General features: G+C 42.5%; 1 protein-coding gene across 1 annotated transcript in view; it reads left to right on the top strand.

The window, feature by feature from the left end:
• Positions 1–14,696, top strand: part of CFAP61 (cilia and flagella associated protein 61) — a 97,776-nt gene that overhangs the window by 21,192 nt on the left and 61,888 nt on the right. The window contains 4 exon segments of the mRNA XM_066178011.1: positions 4,524–4,650; positions 4,986–5,063; positions 6,201–6,407; positions 8,238–8,372. Of these exon segments, the coding sequence (XP_066034108.1) occupies positions 4,524–4,650; positions 4,986–5,063; positions 6,201–6,407; positions 8,238–8,372 (547 nt within the window).

Genomic DNA, 14,696 nt, shown 5'->3' with positions numbered 1-14,696 from the left:
TCACAGCAGGAACATGTATCTGTTCTATATAATCTTACTTTTGTGTTGGATCATTTATTTCATGCCTTTCACTGTTTCTGTGATGCTCTGAACACTTCTGTAGGCTGAGATATCAGTGAATTGGGACACCAAACCTTTCTTGCTGTGACTTCTGTTATGTGAAATGAGTTTTCCAAAGCTTTGCTTGTATATCAAGCCTATTCTGGCCCAAACATCAAGTTTAAACTGTGGCATAGTTAGAGATTTTCTTTTTTTGGTTTTGGTCCTAATGTACCTAAATACAGTGTGGTTCTAGCAAAGCACTTCTAGGTTTAATTGCATACCTAATCACCTTTGGTGGCACCCAAATACTTTATGCAGTAACTAGCTAGCTCCTCTTGGACCTAGGCAGAAGCTTTTTCCCCTGGGGTGAAACTTCTCCTTCTGGGTCCTGAGTAAAAAGTCAGCTGGCTGGAGAGAGAGCTGGTGGAGTAATTCCTGGTAATCTCCGGCGCAGCTGCTCAGTAATCCACCAGTAGGGTTGGGAGTCATGTGTCCTCTTGGAATTTTGGGCATAATTCAAGTTATCAAGGCTCTTTTAAAAAAAGTTACCATCCTCATTACATTGTGCATATTCCAAATGACACCAATCCTTTCATGAAAACAAAATACGGTCATCAGTAGCATTTTCCAAATCCCCCTGCAGTTTTGCAGGAAAGTAAAGAAAAATAGCTGCTCATTGAGGTTCAGGATCAGAACAGCTTTGGGAGAAACCAGAGTAAGCTTTTGGAAAGTTTCTGCAGAACAAAACCCACAGGGTGCAACAGCAGATATTCTCTTGGAAATAACCAAATCTGTGAAAGCGAAAGATCAACACATTGTACTTGCACCTAGGGCTTTCAAAAGCATGTGAGTGGAAAGGAAGTCACAGAAAATGAACTAAATGAAAAACAGGGTAAGAGGGGAATATGAAGATGTGAAAGGGCAAAGTCAGAAGAGGCACAGACACAAAATGAGCTCCTGATTAGTACAGGTAGTAAAAGGAATAAGAAAAAGTGTTAAGTACACAAAAAGCAAGAGTGCAGCAAATGGAACTGTGAGTCTGCTGCTTAACAGTGAAGGAGAAAAAAATAACAGATGTCAAGGCATAGGCTGAGGTTCTTAATGGATACTTTGCCTCAATTTTCACTAAAAAGCATGATAATAATAATAGTCTCCTTGTCTCTGAGCAATCGATCGACTTGAGCATCTAGAATGAGTTAATTCATTGCTGGGAGAGAAATGAGTACAGACCTCGGGTAGTCCTTCTTCCTGTTCCATGTTCCCAATGGACCTGGTGGATCTGCTTATTTAAAAAAAAAAAAAAAAAGGCAGTTTCAACTTTTCACACGTTCTGTTTTTGTTATTTGAGATGCAGTTCACTGTGGGCACAGTTGCCTTCCCTGGGGCATGGGTGGGGCGAAGCTGGTGTGCTGGGCTGAGGAGTGGTGGGAGGATGGCACACTTGGGCTGCAGAGTGAGCCACAATTCTCAGCACTGTTGGGTCTTGCAATCGACAGTGGAAACATGTGAAAAGCTATGGAAGCTCAGCTGATGCTCACTTAGAAGGTCAGGATTAGTTTGTAATTTCGTAACCAAATGCGTGCTTTTGAGCAGTCAAAAATGGTCAGTGAATTCAGCTGTGAAATTTCTCATAACATACCTGTGATATATGTCATGGAATTAATTTGTGTTTTATTGTGATATACTGTATAAAGTCATTTCATGCTTGAGAAATAAAGGATTCCAAGAATTGGACTGCCTCTGCCGGGAACAGGGGAAGCAGCCCATTCTCAATGGAGAGAAGGGTGGCACCAAGAGGAGATAAGACTTCCCGAGATAAGCCCAGCTACTACCTGATGATCAGCAACAACGACTTGGTGATCAACACCTGATATTCATCTTATCTACATGGTCAAGGATGTGCATCCAAATACATGGTTCCCGTAGACCTAATCAAATCTCCATCCCTCCCTGGAAAACTGTTCATCTGTTCATCGGCCAGCGTCAAGGAAAAGAAACCGCATGAATATGCAAGAGGAACAAGAGAGACAAAAACGTATGAAGCAATCCACTGTCCAGACCAAAAACTGTATAAAAGCAGACCCTGCAAAAACTAAAATTGTGAACTGGGGGGTTCGGTGCAATAGAGGCTGAATCTGTGGTTCACCTGGCTCCAATCCCGGGATCAGAGCTGCATTTTGCTTGTGGCTTTATCAGGTTTTTATATCACCAATTTTCAATAAATTTCTTTATCAATAAAATTGGCTGATCATTTATAACAATACCCAAACCAGTAAATTTGTGTTTTTTGAGGTACCAATGCTATTCATTAAACTCATATTCCGCAAAATGCCACTCAAAGTGATTGAGGCTGAAGAACAGCACATCCACTTTTAAATCGAAAGCGAGAAGAACAGGAGTAAAAAAATTACACTTTGTCTTATAAATGATCAATAGCCAATCCAATATCAAAGAATTTATTTAGCAATTTCCAAAAACAATCTGAGACAGCCACAATAAAATTGGACAACACTGATTGAATGTTGGGTGGACAGAGGAGCAGCAGCAAGGGTGCTGTCCAACCTTGTCCGTGGATGCTGCTTTTCTGCGCACGGATTTTATATAGTTTTTCTGCCCGGAGGCAATGTCTATTGAGAGTCTGCATATTCATGTATTTCTTTATTTTGGTGTTGGGTTTTGAAAGGATTTCCTGGCAGTATGAAAGGCATTCTCGGAACCTTGCATTGGGATGCTGATCTGTTCAATCCCTGGATGCCTTCCACCTAGATTGATAACAGACGTTGATCAGCCGTGAAGTGGAGGCCCACCCTTGATGAATGAGGCATCTCCTGTTCCGCCTTGCCATTTCTGTTGCAAATTCTGCCATTTCACAGTTGCACAATGGGACTTTGAAATTTTGGAGACGCCTTGTGCAGCTTTGGGAATCCAAACTTACAGTGACAATTTCAGATTTATAACATACAATATTTTATATGCAAATTTATTCACTATATCTACTACACTTTGTGAGTCGCAACTTTTCATCTGTGGGTGAAAGAACTTATTTCTTGGAACTGAAGTTGTAGTTCAGCTACTTGAGCAGCATTCCACAAGCGTTGGTTGCATGAGCTGTGTGTAACCAGGAAGGGGTTGCTGCCTTTGACAGACACTGGGAGAGCTCCTCAGTTGCTGTAGACTGTCAGTGTGAAGTGAATTTTCTTCCTAACTAGTAGGTGGGAAGATGTTTGCTAACAGTCTGTAGCTGAGCGAAGTGCCAGGTGACTGCTGTCTGTAGGTAAGGTGTTCCATGTGTGGCACAGGCATTCTGGTACCACATCACTACTGTGTCATTACTGACTGACACTCTACGCTTAGCAGAGGCATTGCTGTCATGTAAGTTTATCCTCATGTGATACTGCTTGAGGCACCAAGGTCTAACACAAAAATCAGTAATTTGTTGTCCTGGGTTGTACTATAGGGTGTGCACAAAGTATTCTATCACTATCTTCATGAACTGTTGAATCCAGGTGAGGCAGTGTTTTCTCAGACCCCCTCCTTCTGGGCCCTTATCTTCTGTTTATGGCCCATCAAATGCCTTGCCCATGACTGATAGATAATTCCTTCCAGGAGCTATCTCTGTTTAATGGGCCATCAAGGACCCACTGCATTACCCATCATCCCATTGTGAGATGCCCCGCCCAGGGGGAGGAGCCAAGCATTCTCACCTGGATATAATCTGGGGTTTGGGACAGTACAGGGGAGGGCCCTTACCCACTGGATTCCCAGAGGACCAGAGCTACCAGACCTTTCTATGGGATCACTGCTTCAGGAAGACCACCTTATCTGGACTGCTTCCATCACTCTGCTCAGGTTGTATTCTGACTCTGTCAGTGGTCTTTTGTATTATTGCATCTATTTTTATTTTACTTTTTTTTCCCCTTTCTTCCTACTAAATTGTATCTCTGACTTAGAGCCTCTCATTTGTTTTGCTTTCAAACCACTACATTTGTTCTTGGAGAAATTGATGTTCCTGCTTTGTTTTCCACTATGCCAGCTGGCTCAGTTTTCTTTTTCTCTGTCCTTTTCTCATTTTTTCTTGCCTTTCCCTGTTTTTATCTTGCTCTTTTCCCCATGCTGTTCATGTTCAGTGGTCAGCCACAGTGTTCAGCTACAGATTCCACATTCTTTTTATGGTTCTTTGCCTCCCTTTACTGCTGACTTTTACTCACTAGAAGACAGGTGATTCCTGGGGTTATAGATTGGGCTGAGTGTTTAATAGCAGATAAAGCAGGACTCCGGAGTTGTCTCAAGTAGATGCTCTGATCTGTTCTATTACCATGCAATAAGTTCATATCTGCCTTTGGAACAAGTGTCATTTATCAAACAGTTGCAATTTCTGAATGGTGTGGTTGGTTCTTGTGAAGGGCGTGTTGTCTTAAGCTTGGCAGTTGTCCTTATTTTGTCACAGAGTCAACTTTAATTCTTTTTTTGTCCTGTTTTAGGTCATTTAATGTAAGAAAAGCAGCAGCCAGTGACCTACAGGGAGTCAAAATGCTTGTTGAAACTCTTAGCTTGAATGAAAGGATATGGAATGATTCTAAGATAATCACTGAGGCTTGCAGGAATCCAGTGAGTATTTGTTACTGATACGTGTTCAATTCTGTCCTAAGGTCACGACTTAACCCAGGACTGAAGCAGTGGCTGAGCTTGTAGCACTCCTGCAGCAGCTGTACCCAAACTGAAGTGTCATTGAGGAAAGGTCTGTGTGATCCAGAGTCCAGCCACACAGCTGGCTCAAACAGGGCCCTTGAGAGGAGCAGGCTGGTTAAACTGGAATGGTGCCTGGGAGCTGCACTGGGAGGAAAGTGGGAGGAAACTGGGACTCTGTGGCGAAATAGACAGGTACCATTAGAAAGAGATTCTACTGAAACTGGAAAAATGCATCTGTTGCCTTTACCTTGTAGGACGGGATGCCACGACAGGCTTTTGTAGCAGAAGTTTTGGATCAAATCGTTGGTGTTTCTGTTACTAGGGATGAATTGGTAAATTCAATTTGTGTTCCATGAGCTGTGTGGTGCTTGGTGCTCACACTAAGGCTGAGTTTTGTGTTTGGCACTGTATGTGTGCTTTAAAAAGTGTTGGTAAAAGTGCTGCTTGTAGAAGCTCCTTTGCTCTCTGGCCTATGCCCACTGGATTATTTCTCTGCTCATAGATAATGATGGATACATAGATGAAAAAATGTTCCTGTTACTTTCAAGAAGCTGCTGCTATGTCCTGAAAGTTTTCCTCCTGCACATTTTTTGTGCTTTAGCAAAAGCCATTCTGCCTCTAAATAGGTGTTTTATCACCTCTTTCCCTTCTACTTTCCAAGTCAATAAGCAGCTTTGCCATGAATCCTGCAAAGAGCAGTAGTTCTTTTTCTAGATTTGCTTTCATAACTTTTTTCTCCAACAGCAGAGTCTAAGTAATTATGAATCATGCACTTGAAAACAAAAGCCTATTCCCTGATGCAGTAAAAAAAGACATTGCACGTTATTATTGAAAAGTAAGCATTCTCCAAGTTTGCCACTTCTGTGGCATTCTGCTAGGGCTGAAAAGGTGGGGTTTAGGTTGTTCAGCCGTTCTAATGCTTAGTTTTTACATTAGAACAGTCACTCCTGTTTCCAAGAGTAATTCTCTTGATTATATTAAGAGCTAAGAGGATAGATTGAGTGAGTAAATGTGCAAAAATATCAGTTTATCACTTCAACAGAGAAGACTTGTCAGAGGGCATTTCTTACATTGCTCTGCTCTGTGGAATTCCCTTTTTCCGCTGGCGTTTAGTGAGAGGGACAGCCTGGGCTTCTGTGCCTTGAATACAGAAAAACAGGTGGGGGATTTTTTCCCCCCGCCTTGGATGTCTATTAACCTGTATCAGGCATTGTGGGGAAAGGGTTGGGTGTGCATTCCTTGTAAATAAGGGCAAGCTGCAAGGAAAGGTTTTGAGACAATGAAAAGATTTTTGAGGAGAATCTGTCAGTCAGTGCCCTTCAGTTGAGGACTGCTCTCAAAGACACTTGATTTCAGTGCTGAGATGTAGTTCCTTGATTGATAGTATGTAACTTGTTGACAGGATTTTAGAAAATACCAACCAAGGTAGCTGCTGATCACTGCTGACTCACAAATTCCTAATTTTCCAGGATATTGAGTATATTCGGTCACATTACAACATTGAGGACTTCATTAATTTTAATTACCACCAGCAAGAGGAATATGGACATCTTTGCCCCTTTGTCTTGAATCCTGTATTCCATCACTATACAAAATACTTTTTAAAGGAGATTCTTCGCTTGGGTCACAAATCTTCTCTTTACTACCCTGTTTATCCAGAACATGTGGAAGGCAAGGTAGGGAGAAAATAATTAGTATTTCTTGTGTTAAGCATTGCTACATTTTCTCACTTTTTTCCTTTGCTTCCATGAATGACTGGAAACAGTGATTTTCTTTTCAATCTGTAGCAAACTGTACTTTCTTTTATTCCTGTCTGACATATCCTGGAGCCATGGACACAGCTGTTGCATAGCAGGGCTGATCCGTGGTGTCCACCAGTGTCTTCAGGAAGAGTGGTGGGGAGCAGAGTGGGAATGGCCTTGGCTTCCTGCCCAGCACAAGAGTAATGTAGCCTGAGTAAATGCAAGGGGATCATCCTAAACACATCCATGTGGCTTATAGTAACTTCCAAAAGGATTCAGGTACTCTAGACTGTGTTTCACCAAAAGTCAATGGGACCTGGGCACCTCATTGGTTTTTGAAGGGGGCTTGTATTACTGCAAGTGTCACAGGAGAGCCGTAAGAACTGAACTTCCAATGGAGTAAATCCATTTCCGAGTAGAATGTAATTCAGAAACACTCACATATATGTTTTGTCATCAGTCTCGTGTCAGAAAAGGGAACACAAGGTAAAGTTTCCAGGCCTGTGTTGCCATCTGAAGCTGCTGTCTGGCCTGGGCAATCACCCAGGCTCCTGGCACCACTGATGAAAACACATGGTGCATCCCAAGGGCAGTTCATCCGTCGGTTGTACCTGCCTGTCTGGAGAGAGATGGAATTTTCCCCTGGAGACTGACCTCCAGCTCGGGCTTCTGGCTGGCTGGCTGGACCTGGCACCTGGTGTTTAAATAGTGACTGAGATGAGTTCTGTCCTTGGTGACTTGGGTGTTTTTGAAATCACCACTGGCTTTCATGTGTGAACTCTTGGCATGTTAGACTGGGGTATGTTTGCAGAAGGATGTGTTTTCCTGTGCACTTTTGTGGAGTTTGAGTGTTCCCATGAGGAACCAATGTTCCTATGTAGCATTAGGTTCTCAGATTCTGAAGAGCCACTCACAAAAATGTAGTTTAATGGAACTGGATGGAAGAGAAGCTAAATCTTTCCGGTGGTTCCAGTTTTGCCTGTTTCCAGGCTACCAGGCTACAGAGTTAGTCCAAGTTACTTTAGCTTATCTAATATTATTATCTGATAAGTGGAAAGTGTGATATTTTCCTTAGTTCTCAACATAGTAACTTCAAGTTCTGATATTTGTAGATGGAATAGCACTTGAGTGTAATTTAGTTTGCATTAACGTTCATTTTGTATTTCCTGTAAATCTCTTTTCTTCCCTTTCGTGTTTTAAGTTATGCCAGAGCCAGTAATGCTGTAATAGACAGATACAGCTATTTCTAATGATCTAGGCTGCTCAGATGAACATTAGGGTTTTGTTAATTTCATGTTTCTGCCAGTTTATTATCATTTATCTCTTGGATGATACCAGACATTTCAGTCAGTATAGAATTTCTATATAAATTCATCTCTGTTCCTTGCCAGATAAGCAAAGGTTAGCAGTGAGCAGATAATACAGCTTAATGAGGTCAAATCAAGCTGATTCATGATCACTATGGAGAAAAATATCCTCCTGGGGAAAATACTTGTACTGAAAAATCCCATAAACCAAACCACTTGTTTATCTGTCATTCCCACAGAGATAGTAATGTAATTACTTTCATAATTATCTTCATTAGTGTCAGGAATTATCTGCAATTCATTCCTCTGCTCTGCGTATGTTTGTTTATTTGCTGATTTTTGTCTCAGTTTTAGCCAACAGAGCTAAGAATTGTGTGTTTGTGAAGCCATGCAGCAGACATCTGTGATGCACTGCTCTGACATTCTCTCTGCTGAAATATGGATTGCTGTCTTTCAGTTCCAACGTCCCTGCACCCATTCCCTGACATCTGCCCTTCATTACATGGCTCCCGTGCGGCCAAGACGACAGATTGTCTATCCTCTACAAGAGCTTGGCATGAACGCTCCATCAGAGCAGGTCTCCAAGGATCAGGTGGGTGACAGCAACAGCAGCAGGCGGGAGGCATGGTGCCAGCTCACACAGGGCCTGGCAGATGGGCTGGCATTACCCTCTCAGGGCTCACGGTCTGCTCCTTAACTACAGTGGCCATGCTGGCCAGCGGATCCTACTCCGCTGCTGCGCCTGGCTGGGCCCACAGCCCAGAACACGCAGTGGCCACCGGAGCATAACCCTTTCCGTTCCGTGCCAATATGATGGCAGCGCTTTGTCACAGCCTCCCAGCGTCTTCTAAGTGCTCTGCCTGCTGCTGAGCCGTTGCTCCTGCTAGCTTTTTTCAGGTGTTGTGCTCCACAAGCGGAAAAAAGATGATGCCATGCTGTTGACTCTTTCTTTAGAGATTGCTTAAGTACATTTCATTTTTCAGTCAGTTTGCTTTCACTAACAAATGGTTTTACTTGCAAAGAACTGGTGCAGCCTGGAGGTTCTATATGAAAAGTCTCTTAAAATTTCACTTTTAAAATAACTTTCACCTAATTCTCTTACATTTTTAAAGTAACTAAAATTTGATGTGAAGGTGATTCCTCACAAGCATAACTAGTGAAGCTGAAATATTAGGAAAAACACAATTAGTGATGGATTCTCTCAGTAGGTAGTTGTAATTCCATGGAGAAACATAATTAGGGAGCTTTATGTCTGCCTAGTAACTTCCAGTTGGTTGAGATGGGCTTCCATATAATATTTTTAGTGCTGTCTTTTTCTCCGTCAGTCAGTAGGTTTTGGCACCTAAAACTCTTAATTAGGCAGCAGCTGGCAAAGCAAAATCCAGAACATGGCTGAGGCTGTTGGTCTGGGTTTGGCTTTGTTCAACAGCCTTCCCTCCACATGCACATCCCTGCCTTTCTCTTCTCTACAGAATGAACTCTGATGCTTTTCTTTAAATTGCTTATTCTTAATCTTTAAAATGGTTGCTCTCTTCCTAAAAGAGGTCATCCTAGCATTTTTGTTGAAGCTGGAAAATCACAGACTTTCCTGTGTTTGTAAGATTTGCAAATCTTTTGTCTGCTCATGTTCTTCCTGAGGTTTTCTGAGCTTCTCTGTAGGTAGTGGCATAATGGTTTGAAATCTCAGATTCAAATTTCTATTTAATAGAATGTATGAAATTTTTGCTAAGAAGTTGCACTGGCAAAACCCCAACTCAAGACCAGCCACTGTGTAAGTATCCATGCATTTGCCTCTGCATGAATTAAAGATTTTTGACAGACCGTGCTTTATCAGAATAGACATCTGGGGCTAAGTGCTGGGTGGTAACTTGAGAATAAAGCTAGTCTGCTGCTGCTGCTGCTGCTGCTGCTGCTGCCTTCTCTGAAATACCAAGAACTTGAAACCATATAAAACTAAATTGACTCTTCTATCAAGTGAATGAAGTGACCTTTGGCCACCATATGCTGGGAAGCTGTGTAACATAAGGAGCAGCTTGCCACAGAGCCCTGAGCATACTTGTGAGTAAGGAGGAGGTGTTTCTTTTAGACCTTGGGTTGCAGCCAGGCACAAGGCACTTGCTCCTTCTGCTCAGATGCCTCATAAAGGAAGACTGATCCCCATCAATAATCTTGCACTACCCTGCCAAATCCTGTAGTGAAGGTACAACTAAACTGTGGTGTATTTTATAAATTAATATAATCAAGTTTCTGTAGGCACAATATTATCTTTCTGCCTTTTTGCAGTGATTAAAAGCCTTCTCACACCTACTGTAAACAGTAAGGTGCAATCTATGAGGCAGAGAACAACCTGTCCCACCAAGGAGATAAATGTGCTAGCTCTGCAGAATGGGAAGGCTGAGAAGTGTCACCTTATGAAATACAGTGAGACATTTTGGTTGTAGAAGATGCTAATGGGCTAGGAAGTGAGGGGAAAAGGACATGGGAGAACAATGTTGTGAGGAAAGTGTGGAGAAGAGAGGGAGAAAGGTTGAAAGGCAGACAAAGAGTCTGGAGTAGGAATTAGTGGGAAGATGTCCGAGGCCAGCACCTGCAGAGGAGTAAGGAGAAAATGTCTCCCATGATCTTTGTTTTGGTGGCTTTAAACAAGATCAGGGCAGGATCTTGCAAGATGGGGCAAGATGGGCAAGCAGGGATTCCAAGCATTTGAGACCACTCCTCATTTCTTTAGCCCATGTTTCTATCCCAGCTCACCAGGCTGGTTTAAACCGAGGGGGCCTTGCCCTCTCCTATTTGAAAGCAGCTCCTCCAGAAGTGAATCTGTGGCTGCTTTGTTCCCATGAGCTGGAGGGCAGGTTATCACTGTAATTGCTGCTTTAGTGTGCTCTGCAGTAGTGGCAGTATTTGTCACATGAACTACAAGATGAGGATTGTAAATGCAAGTTGATTTCAGAAATGTAAAATTTTCGTTGATTGCCTGCCCTAATTGATTGCTTCAGTATCTGTTGCTTGTAATGGAGATAATTGTGGTAATATTCTTGCTTTGATACCCACAAGATGCCCCTTGATATCTAGTAATCAACAAATCAACATCCGCCTCTCATCTAGTCCATTTTCAGCTGCCTTCCTCTTGTTTCAGCCATTCTTGAGCTCTTGCTCTCCTTTTCTAGCTGCAGTGTCTTTTTCCCAGTAAGCGCTTGGGGCTGAGCAGCTCATCCATTCTGTGTGGGGGCGCAGCTCCCGATTTGTGTGTGGTTGTCTGTGGACCATCAGTGGCTCCATATCTCAGCAAGTATGGGCTCAGTCTGTCTCTCTCCCAGTACATGCTTAGGGCATGAAGGGAATTCACTCATCTATACAGACCCAGGGCACACATGGGCGCTTTCCTGCTTCCTTCTTCCAAAGACAGAAGAGAAACCAGCAGTCTAAACCACAAAAGCTCTGCTCTCAGGTAGTTCCTGAGCATTGCCAGTCCAGATGGATCTCATCTGTGCTGGAGAGGTGCTTTTCCTGTGGGTTTGGATCAGTTGTTACAGACAGATGAGCACAATGTGTGGTAACTTGTTCCTGTTGTCCCTCTGTCAACTCTCTCTGTTCTTCTGTGGTGTCTGGAAAAACCACCAAGGGGGAAGTGCCATGTGTCACCCTCTCATGGATTCCTGGCCTACTCCCTCCTGTCTTGTGCAGGGAGCGTGAGCTCTTTTGTAGTTTTAAAGAAAGCATAGATCCTTCCTCCCGTGGGCTCTCTGGCAGAGCTAGATGTCAGCTGGAGAAAGCTACTCTTAAACTCCAGGAACTTATCCTACAACCCCACAACCAACTGTTTCCTGTGTGGCCATTTACCTGCAGTTTTCTCCAGGCCCTTGGGGCATTTCCCCTGGTTCAGTCTTGTTTCTGGTTTGACACAGGCTTTTGATGTGTGTTGTGGCATTTTTGCTAAAATGACTATGACTCCAGAGAAATACAGAGCTTAAGAGCTTTCCCTGCTCCTCCCCCTATTTGCCATCCTTTTCATGAACACTTTGCCATAAGTTTTAAGGCTGTCACAGGTTTTTTCACTTGTTCTCTTAAATCACAGCTCTGTGCTGCTTCATCTTTGCCTCAGAAACCCTGTCACCCCCCAAGCAGTGGCTCCAATTCCTGAAGGGCTGTAAATTCTTCCTTACTTCTTCTTTTGCTTTGAGTTTGGAAATACCTTTTGCTGCTGATTTTGTGTGTCTGCTCCTACCAAACTCTGTCTCCCATTGCTCTGCTGAAGACATTTGGGTAAATTTGGTATGACTGGACTGAGAAGCCACAAAGCACAAGATGTTAAGCTTGTCTCCCACTTCAGTCCTCTGGAATGACACAGTTCCTGATTTGCATCTTGTCCTGAGGTATCCAGACTTTGGGATACCTGTTCAGCAGCAAGGGGAGGTGCCCCGTCTTGGCTCAGAATTGCATCCGCCACATGTCTGCCACACTGGGGTTGAGGGCACAGACCTGACAGAGCTCCTGCCTGCTCATTAGATAGAACACTTTGTACAGCTGTGCCAAAGCAAGAGGAAATCTCTCATTTTTGTATTCTGGATTGGCAACTGGTGCTGTAATGCCAACTGGCAGGAGATCCAAATTCTTAATTTCTTCGGCATTAAAACAGATTAGATGATTATTCTGGTTTGCACATCTGTCAGTCACTGCAGTCACGTTACACGAAAAACAGTTGGTTACAACAGAATCCTGAATATCTTTTAAAGTGCTGCTGGCCTTCATGGTGCATGTCATTATTGGTGGAGTAGAAAACTATAGATAAAGAAATAATTTTTAATTATTTCTTCATAAATAAATGGTTCATAAACTTGTATGCTTTCTCACCATCTGGAAGCATTCTGTTCTCCATCTGCTTCATGTAATTATCAACGTAAGGGAAGAATAGGTGATATAATTAACAAGAATAACTGATCCACAATGAAGAACAAAAATGTCACACATCTGTTGAATTATTTCCTTGGTTTTGCCCTTTTATTATTCATGCTATTGGGTTTATTATATTTTTATTTCATGGCTGCATTCAAGCTGTCAGGCTTTATTTCACAGTTTAGAATTGTTTTTTCTGCTACAGCTCATAAAAAGAACAGTTGCAGAAGCCCCTGAAGTGTTGTATAAATTTAGTTAGTTCAATGTGAGATTCAAATAGAAAATGGAGGCCAAGGCATTGCAAACTCAACAGTTTCCAGTGCAATGTAGAGGTATTTTTGTGTGTTTGTCTGATTCCACCATGACGCTTATGGTAAAGGCTATGAGTATGAGACAATGGTCTGAGAGCAGTTTAACATAGTAATTAAAAGATGGACATGACGGGAAAATACATCCTTGATTTTAGATCCCTCTTAGAACTTATTCCATTGCAGTGTATGTTCACAGCTATGTACTCAAATGACTTGTGAATGTAGGAGCCATCCTGGATGTTTCTCTATTCTGTGAGCTTCCTATGTCCATTACAAAATTGCAGGACTTTTTGAAAGAGTATATATTTACCATGTTTTGTAAAAAGAAAAGGAGAAATCAGCTATCAGGTAAAAACAGAAAAAAAATCTAAAACATTTTTGAACTTGACAAACTTTCTCTTGTGGGGAAGCTTGTTTAAAAAGCAGATAGGAAACTGATCTATATGAGGTTTTGTGTAGAAAACCCATCCCTAGGTGCTGTTGTCCTATCCAACAAACTCCTGGGGCTCTATTTTCTTTCCTCACTCTCTGTGGCTTCTACTTTCTGGTGTTTAGGCCAGTTCATTACCAGCTGTCTGAACTTTTCACTAGTGCCCAAACTGAGCACAAGCCTTTACCTTGACCTGTGCAGGCAGAGGAGCAGAAAGGACTCAGAATTGATAGACTGACTGTTAACACCTTGCTGTCCAGTCCCAGCTACTCCACAGTGTACTGCTTGAAAATTTTAGCTCAGTTGTAATTCAAAGGTAATAAAAACAAGGACTTTAAATCAAATTTTAAAACATTGGGGCGAGGCTGTTCACAGAGGCTGCCACAGAACAATCCATTCTGAGCAAACAAAGCTTTTTGCTTCTGACTGCAGCTGAGAGTGAGAACTGCATGGTTTGTCACCTTATGTGTCCACAGAGAAATGTCAAGAAGGTGGAGAGGGAGAGGTACAAGTGCTGTGAAGCACCAGAGCCTCTGCTTTGGAGTGTGTGCCCATCCTGGGCACTGGCCATGCCTTGTCCTGGTCTTCAAGCACGACCACAGGAACATCCAGTTCTGCTCCTGGAGGTGCTTCTGAAACAGCAGTGCCTCGAGTAACTCAGGGGAAGTGGTCACTGCTATTTTACCCTCTCACTGTCTGCCTTGGAGCCAAATGCTGGCTTGGTAGAATACCTATAGCAATTAAAGGTTTATTCCGGCAGTTTCAGTTCTGTTTATGTGCAGTTGAAGCACTGGAATGTACTGAGTATGGCTAAAATAAGGAAGGTTGTTCAGGGTTTGCGGGTTTTTTTTTCATCATTAGGCCTCTACCAAGATAAAGAGCAAATATAGCAGAGAGCCTAGGGAGGATGGGCAAGAGAATTCACTGCATTTTTAAATATCAAGGCTTATGTATCAAAGTTAAAATGGCAGAGTTCCTTCATGTTACAATTTGTGTATGGACACTAGGATTACAAACAAAGGCTTGGTGTGGATAGTTTCCACGTAACCAGGGGAGTAGTATTAATTTTTAAAGCAGTAACTGTTGCTTAAGATGCTCATGTGCTTGAGTAATGAATTTTTAATGCTTTTGTAGTATGTGCATGGATGAAAATCCATAATTTATTGTTCTTCCCATTGGCTGGTGAAGGTGATGGTTTTATGGCACCTGTAGGCACACAAACAGGCATTCTGAAGTGAGGCTGATAACAAATTTTCTCACTGTAAATGTCAGTGGGGTTTGT

The sequence above is a fragment of the Chamaea fasciata genome, unplaced genomic scaffold (genome assembly GCF_029207755.1).
Source record: "Chamaea fasciata isolate MVZ Bird 193981 ecotype frontalis unplaced genomic scaffold, bChaFas1.0.hap1 SCAF_3, whole genome shotgun sequence".
Lineage (NCBI taxonomy): Eukaryota > Metazoa > Chordata > Aves > Passeriformes > Sylviidae > Chamaea > Chamaea fasciata.
The sequence above is the reverse complement of the archived record's forward strand: the minus strand, read 5'-3'. Positions and strand labels throughout refer to the sequence as shown.